Source organism: Drosophila subobscura, chromosome O (assembly GCF_008121235.1).
Source record: "Drosophila subobscura isolate 14011-0131.10 chromosome O, UCBerk_Dsub_1.0, whole genome shotgun sequence".
Classification (NCBI taxonomy): Eukaryota; Metazoa; Arthropoda; class Insecta; order Diptera; family Drosophilidae; genus Drosophila; species Drosophila subobscura.
Window position 1 is genome coordinate 8,595,304 of NC_048533.1, and position 8,154 is coordinate 8,603,457.

General features: G+C 46.1%; 1 protein-coding gene across 3 annotated transcripts; it reads left to right on the forward strand.

Moving 5' to 3' along the window:
• The first annotated feature begins 326 nt into the window (after positions 1 to 326).
• LOC117898055 (calphotin) lies at positions 327 to 4,108 on the forward strand. 3 transcript variants are annotated; one of them, XM_034807219.1, is made up of 2 exons: positions 327 to 398; positions 1,357 to 4,108. In XM_034807219.1, exon 2 carries the CDS (start codon positions 1,506 to 1,508, stop codon positions 4,044 to 4,046), a length of 2,541 nt encoding a protein of 846 aa, XP_034663110.1. In that variant the 5' UTR covers positions 327 to 398; positions 1,357 to 1,505; the 3' UTR covers positions 4,047 to 4,108. The 3 variants fall into 3 exon arrangements, with proteins under 3 accessions (XP_034663110.1, XP_034663109.1, XP_034663112.1); XM_034807218.1 differs by lacking the exon at positions 327 to 398 and adding an exon at positions 782 to 851; XM_034807221.1 differs by lacking the exon at positions 327 to 398 and having other exon boundaries at positions 1,680 to 1,906; positions 1,966 to 4,108.
• Positions 4,109 to 8,154: the final 4,046 nt, after the last annotated feature.

The window sequence follows — 8,154 nt, forward strand, 5'->3', positions numbered from 1 at the left end:
AACTGCAACTCCAACTCCAAATCCAACTCCAGCTCCTTCTCCCGACTACCACTAGGAATCGCTTTACATTTGGCTGCACTTCCCTGGGCCAGCCGTAGCCCTCCAAAGCGCTCCCCTAGTTCTTCTATTCATTCGAAAAATTGAAAGATTTATTTCTTAGTTCTTTGCGATTACATTTCCACCGAGCTAATGTGTTCCGATCCAACGGCTACGTCGTGTCGTGGCAGTTTGTCAACTGTCATTGCATCAGACATTGAATGGCAGACCAGTGGAGGAGGAGAAGGAGGACGAATCCCAGATACTAGTCGCATTTCGTTGACAACTACATTGCAAATACGGCAAAGTAATCAGTATTGTGTAAATAACAAGTTATGTGTCTGGCTCTGACAAAGCGGGTGGTAAGCGGTATGCAATCAAGCGAGGATAAACCTCTGAAAGGGTGCACAGGAACGTATAGATCCAATGAAAGAACGAGTCGAAAAGAATGCGAGTGGGAAAGTCATTGATATTCAATAAAGTGATGCAAGAATTTAAATTAAATGGAACGTAAATGTTTTCCAACATACATTTTAGTGTCCATCCAAACGCCTTTTTCTGGTTAACCGGAAATAATTCAATAATGTTGCCAAAGGTCAGCTGTTAAGCATCTTAAATTCAAAATGAAATAGAAACAATTCCAACGCTTCGTTTAGTTGACTTTTCAATGGGCAGTTGTCAGACTTCTGGACGAAGGCAAACCATCGAAAAGAGGCGAAAATATCTAAGAAAAATGGGCTATCGGGCCAGTTAGTCGCGGGTCTTGTCAACGAGTGGTCGGTTGAAGTGAAGAAAAGAATACAAAAATCCATTTGGTAAAGAAAAACTAGTCTACAACTCACCTTAAATAGGTTTCAAGCTAAGAAAAATCTATCTAAAAGTTTTTTGAGGTCAAATCTAAAGGACTTTGGTTTTTTAAAATTAACTCAGAAAACTCATTCTGTCATCTCAGCAACCTCAAAGTGCGTCGAGAAACCCTTCAAAAAAATATCCATAAATTTATGCAAATTATTTCCACACCAAAACCGCTTGAAAGCAGACCCGTCTGCGTGGCGCCAGGGCAGCACACACAAAATCAATTAAATTGATCGATTGCTTGGAAAAGGGGTAGAAAAGAGACTCGACAAAGAACGATGAAATCTTTATTGAGCTTTCACATTTCGCCAAGTTTTATTTTACGTTTACCTTGTTTGCCTTCACACGTCGTTTTGCTTGCACAGGGAAACCCCTTTGTTTTTCCAAGACAATGACCCAATTCAAGGCCAGGCTTCCCAAAGGCTTCCCTTCCATGTCTCACTTCTATCTGCTCTTTTCTTTCAGTGGGCTGCTGACCATGAAATGGAAAGTCTTCTGCTATCACTGACACTGAGCACAGGACAAGAGAAAAGCTAAGGGGGAAACTGCCACAAAAGAATTCCGTTTGGACATTGAGTGGAAGTCTGTCGAGGGATCCAAGGAAAACTTCAGACATGGAACAAGGGGGAACTGTTGAGCCAGTGTTGGCAGCTGCTGTGCCTTCAGTGGCAGCGCCTGTGGCGCACCAACCTGTTGCTGCCACCGTGCCGCCAGTTGCTGCACCTGTTCCCGTTGTTACTGCAGCCCCTGTTGTTCCTGCTCCGACTGTCATTTTGCCGCCAGTTGCTGTCCCGACACTTGCTACAGCTCCAGCAGTTGCCACTCCGGCAGCAGTGGCTGCTCCAATAACCCAAGTTGCTGCTCCGACTCCAGCGGCATCGATTCCTTCACCGATACCGAATGCTGCCGCTCCTATTATCCCAGTTTCTGCACCGACTCCAACTGTTGCTACTGGTACTGTTGCACCTGCAGCTGCTGCTCCAGTTGTGGCTCCAGCTCTTGCTGCTACTGTTGCCGATCCGAGTTCCGCTCCTGCAGCCATTTCGCCACCAGCTGCTTCTCCAGTGACTCCTGCACCAGCTCCTATCCCAGTCACGCCAGCTGCTGAGCCGCAAGCTGTTGTCCAACCTATTGCTGCGGCGATTCCCGCCACTGTTGCTCCCGTACCTGCACCAGCGGCATCCACTCCAACAGCCGTGCCGGTGCCAGAACCAGCTGTTGGCGCTACTACTGTTGGTACTACCGCAACCGCTGCTCCTGTCCAGACTCCACTAACGACTCCAGAACCTTTCGCTGTTCCTCTTCAGATAGCTCCACCAATTCCAGCACCAGTGGCTGTCGTAATAGAAACGCCTGTGGCTGCTCCTACTGTCCACTCTCCGGTGGCTACTCCAGAGCCTGTTTCTGTTGCTGCTGCAGAAATACCAACGGCTACCCTGGAACCAGCCGTAGCCGCCGTGCCAACTTCTGCCCAGATTACGGAGTCTGTTCCAGCTACTGCAGAACTATCAGTGCCAGTCCCGGAGGTAGCTGTAGCCCCCGTAGAAACAACAGAGCTCCCAGCTGTATGCGAGACAATTGGATCGGAACCCGTTATTGCAGCCGTCGAAGCTCCCGAAGCGATACCAGCTCCGGCTGTTCCTGCCGTCGCAGAAACTCCGACCCCTGCTGCTGGTGTAGAAACAGTTTCTGCTACCGTCGAAGCTCCAATTATGACTGCCACGACTCCCTCGGTGGTGCCAGCAGTGGCTTCAGAGCCAATTGTTGCTGCCGTCATAGGAACTCCAGCAATTCCTGCCGCTGAACCTACAGCATTGATCGTGGAACCGGCTGCTGCTGTTGCAGATATACCCATACCCTCGACCGTTTCGGAGCCTGTTATAGCCGTCGTAGAAGCTCCAGCTCCTGCCCCCATTCCACCCGAACCAATCATCGAACCAACTGCAGTTCCGACTGTCGAAACTATAGAAGTTATCTTGCAACCAGCTGCAGTGGTGCCAGTGTCCATTCCGGACTCAGTTATTGCAGCCGTTGAAGTTCCCAAGTCGGTTCCGGTCGAACCGGTCATTGTAACCGAAACATCTACCGTACCTGCAGAGGTTCCAGTCGCTCCAGTCGTGATGGAAACACCAGAAGTTTGTCCAAGCCCAGCTGCATCCGCGGATGCAGTTGTTGCTCCGGAAGCGTTGTCAACTCCATCTCCCGAATCTATTGTCCAAACTCCCACACCCACTCCAGAAACAGTTCTGGTTGCTACTCCAGCTGATCCAGTAACAGTCGAAGTTCCACCTGTGGTACCGGAACCAGCTCCAGTTGATACGACTCCAGCGTCAGTTGTAGATCCAGTAACTTCTGCACCTGTTTCCCTTCCTCAACCGGTAGGTCCTGAGGCGCCAGTGACTGCAGCTGTTATAGAATCGCCAGTAGCTGCAGATGTTATAGAGGCACCAGTAACTGTAGCTGTTACAGAAACGCCAGAGGACATTGCTAGTTCAGAGATTCCACAAGCTGCCGAGGAGCCAAAAGCACCAACACCGCAACCAGCAGCTGCAGAAACTTCTGCAGCGGCCACCAATGAAGTTCCAGCTGCTGCTGCTACAGAGATTGCTGCCGATGTAGAAGCTGCGGCAAACATATCGGAGCCATCTACTGAAACCATTGTTCCTGCTGCCGAAATTATAGCAACCGAACAACCATTAGTTTCTGGTGTAGAAACTTCCTTACCGGAGGTACTGGATGCAGTTGCCTCTCCTGCAGCCGAAGTACAGATTCCAGAACCAAGTGCTGCTTCTGCTACCCCAGAGACACAACCAGAAGCTATTGAAGTGACTGCCATATCTACTCCGGAACCTGCTGCTGAGATCTCCGCAACTGTTGCTCCAGAAATTTCCGTAGCCAGCTCCTCTCCAGATGCGGCCGATGCCGCCGCAAAAGAACAAATCGATTCTCCATCCACTGATCCAAGCTCCGTTCCAGTAGCCAAGATAACGCCCTTACTGAGGGATCTACAAACGACAGATGTGTCGCTGTTGGCCATTGCGGCTACCCTAGATGCCATTGGGGAGAAGCTGAAGGACCAAAAGGCTCGCAATCAGCAAGTCATGGACAGACTCTGCGAAATCGAAAAAATACTAGGTCCTCCAAAACAAAACTAAATAAAGGAACTTAATAACTGTTACTAGGATCGAGTGAATTTAAATAAAGTGAACAATTTTATGCAACCAAAATTAACATCCTTCACTCGCTTTAATTTCACTTTCAACCACTCAAGAAATGAACACCAAAATGCTCATAAATCAGAGCTGCTCAAGTTGTGTTTTGCATTCATTAGTCTTGGTAATATTCATGAAACCAAAACAAATCGACCATTTGCAGTTTTGGGACACATTTACGAGGTGTGGCCTCGCCCACGCAGTGGGGAAAGCAATTTGCTATCAAGGCAAAATTTTCCACTCCAGAAATTAGCATTTGAGAGGAAGGCAAATGAAAGAAGAATTTCCTTGACGACCCAACCAAATGTACTGGCAGGAGGTGCAAGTGAATGAATTATATTCCAAATTTACTTCCCCTGTCAGCACGAAAAACAATAAATTTGTATTAACGATTGTGATGAGAGCTTCCCACCTTAAGCACCAGAACTTTTCAGCAACTGGTAATTGATAATTTCTCAATGAATAATTTAAATTAGGTCACGACGACTCGGGAATTCGAAGAAGAAACCTCTACTCCAACTGGACTTCGAGCCGAAATGATACCATAAAATTCACTTTGGGGCCAAGAGTCAATCGAGAGTAATAAAACTGTTTGAATGCTGAAAACTGGAAACTTTTATGGCGGCAAATAGAAAATTTGTCTTTATGGGAGAGAGAAAGCTGGCTAAGGCTCAAACACCTATGGCGATTATTCTAATCATTTGCATTATTTTCGTCCCATCTCTGGAACTTTCCATTCCTTTTTGCCTTTCTCAGACCCCACCCCAGACCCAAGATGCACCCCACAGTAGCATGTTCGACAGTTCAATCTAAATCTATAGGCCACTCACACAAAGACACGAAATGGCAAAAACTGGATGCCAAAACCCAAATTCCCATTTGACCATTTTGTCTGGAAACAATAAAATGACCTCTCCCCCACATACATTCAGAGTCGCACTCTCATCCGGATACGGGTACACATGGACGGAGAACAAATATACGGAATCCCATAAATGTTGCAAATGGAGCAACAGAGTGGAGTTGTCATGCAGAGCAGGAATGCCTTCCTCCAGCCATGTTGCTGTCTGGAACAACAACTACACAAGGATTTTCCTTTTTTAGACTTTTTGGCATTTTCCATGAGCCAGAAAAGGAGAAGGAGAATGAGAATGAGAGCAGAGCTACCCCAGTGTCTCTTGTGACTCGGATGAAGGTTACACAATCTAACCACATTAATGCCAGGACAGTATGAGTATGAGCAGAAGTCTGCACGGGTCTGGGTCTGGGCCCGGGCCCGTGTCCAGTTCCCAGTTTGTATCCAAATGTGTAATTGTTGCCTAGAGGATTTGCAAAAAGATTTTCACTGTCATTTGAATTGTATTTAAGGCTTCATTTACTGAACTCCCACTCACAGTGTTTACTGCCATAAATGCCTGCTATCAAGTCTGTTTAAATTGAAATTGAAATTGTCTCTGTATTGTAGGAGTAGCTGTCGTGATATGATAGTTACTCGGGGATAGTCACACAATTAAGGAACATGAGGGTACTGCTGCTGATGATGCTGATGGTGATGATGATGCTGATGGATCCAGCGTTCGTTGAGCTCTGTCAGCCACAGGAACATTCATTCAACATTTACTTGCCGAGCTGCTCCAGAGTGCCAAATCAATCAGTCTGCAATGCATAAATGACACGGGCAGGTCCGACCAACCTCCACTCTGGGTTGTGCAACTCTTGTCCAGCTGTCACACATGACCATTGTGGCTAATGCGGTCCCTTGTTGCAGTTCAACCATCACCAACATTAGAAGCCCTCTGTCCGCAGTCCGCAGTCCCCGTACCCGTCCCCAGCCCCTATCCCTTTCACATTAGCCAGACAGGATGAATGTGTCCGAGGCTGCACCATGATGATGCCTCAGTGCTTGACCGGGTATAAATTTTGAATTAATTGGTGGCTGGTGAACATTTTTGCCTGCAATTTATGCTTTCCTGCCAGCCATCATTCTTCCTTCCGTCAAGCTCTGATTTTGGGGCAATTATTAACTGGTGAAATTTCAGTTGAAGCCATTTGTTTGTCCGTAATCCCTATAGCACTGTTTTCCAGTTAGCTCCTGTCGCTGGCAGTCCACAGCTTAATTAAAGTGCTCAACTGTCGAAGACTTTGGGACTTCATTGACTTGTCCTTAACTTAATAGCCCATACTTTACTTCCCCCTCTCCCCTCTGTCTTAGAACGGCCTTCACCATCTTTTAGCTGGAGGAGCTGTTTTGGAACATAATTTGATTATCTTTTGTGATCGGAACAAGCGTTTGACCAATTTAATTCTGCATTAATTTCACTGACCCACTTAAGCAGGCGCATTCTTATTAAATTTTTCTACCTCTTACTTGAGTAGTTTTATATTTTTTTTCCTCAGTCCTTCGTCCGTCTCCATCGGTGATTAATGGCTTGTGAAGAAAAAGTGAAAGGTGTGCAAAAGTTACAGAAGGGAAAAGGGAAAAGAGCAGCGGGGAAATTAATTTCCACGAGTCCTGCATGATTGAGTTCTATTGAGTGAAATGCACTGGTAAGCTGATTTCTCTGTTCTTTATTGAGAGTGGGAGGGGTAATTCGTGGAATCTCAATCATGATGTTCCGTATAGTCAAAGAAATGGAAAAGAGTGTGATACCCCATCGGAACAACAGTCCAACTAGGATCAAATAAACTCTTAAATATTCTGCATAAAAACTAATATTTATCCATCGCCTAAATGCACTTGAGATCCCATTAAATTCACATATGTATGTAAGTGCAATAACCATTTCTCCCATTTTCATGGAAAAGAGTTTCATGCAAAAGTTAATAATTGTTAAATTCCAATTTCGGCCATAGTTTCACAAAATTTCTGAATGTAAAATTCATACGGGAAACTTTGGTTCTCCTCTCCGGCCAACTGCAAGTGAGAGCTCTCTACAGCAAACCAGATACATAATTGTGGGAAATACTTTGTTGGAAACTCTTGCTCCGGCCTCTACCCCTGCGTCTAACCCCATACCAGAGCCCCTACTGTAATGAACTCTGGTACATTTTTGTGTTATTGACAAACGATTTTGGAGTTTTCCTTTTAATTGTTTTCATTTTGTGCAAAAATAATCAAGTGCGGGCCTCTACCCACAAAATGGTACAAAATGCGAGTAAACAAAGGCTTGAACATTTCTATAGATACAAAAATCGTTTTAATTTGCCAATGATTGTGTCTGGCAATGGACTGTTCAATTGTTTAACTGCATAAACAATAAAAATGGTTGCATGCGATTGTATGCGAGTGCACATGAGAGTGTGTGAGACTATATTAAAAAGTGAATGTGTCTTGTGCATATACTGCAGCCATTGTTTTACAAGCCTTCTGTGGGGGATGGGGCAGTCGCTGGGATTGGGACTGGGCTGGGGCGCCAAAGCCGAAACTGTCAGTGACAGCACAACGTAAGTAATTTCGCGCATATGTTACGATGGGAAGGGAGCGACGAGGACTAACGGGGGGAGTGTTCCCCGGCCAGGCACCATCATCTGGCACCCGCTTTAAAGCCTGAGTTCGGCATATTCATGGCTGCTGCACACGACAAATTGAATTTTATGCAAAAGCTTCCGCTTTTCCTCCAATACCCCACGTCTAATGCACACTGTCTTGCCACCCATCAGCCCCAGTTTTTCCCGCTTTTCCTGCCAGTCGCGGCGACATCTATGGCCTGTTCGTCTGCATTATAATTTGGCCCTTTGTTTTCTTAGCAGCATTCCCCACTGCTACTCCGCTTCTGTGCGCTTTTCCGCGACATTCTTGCTCTGGGTTATCCTTGTGTTTTGCACTTTGCCATTGCATATCCGGCCAAGACGCGTTCTCAATGCGGTTTTCTCTGTTGGCCCACTTTCATTCGTATTCCTTTCAAGCGCTTTCCTTTTTTTGGCTCGGGTTTCTTTTTTTGTCCAACATTGTGTGAAGGAGTGCCCTTTAGTTCGACGGTAATGAGAAATTATGTTATCGCACTGTTAAGCTGTTCGTAATCGTCTCATTACCATTCTAACCTCTCTCCAT

Bases quoted from the DNA above. Each gene is read 5' to 3' on its own strand.
- LOC117898055 (XM_034807219.1), top strand. From the start codon at position 1,506: ATGGAACAAGGGGGAACTGTTGAGCCAGTGTTGGCAGCTGCTGTGCCT.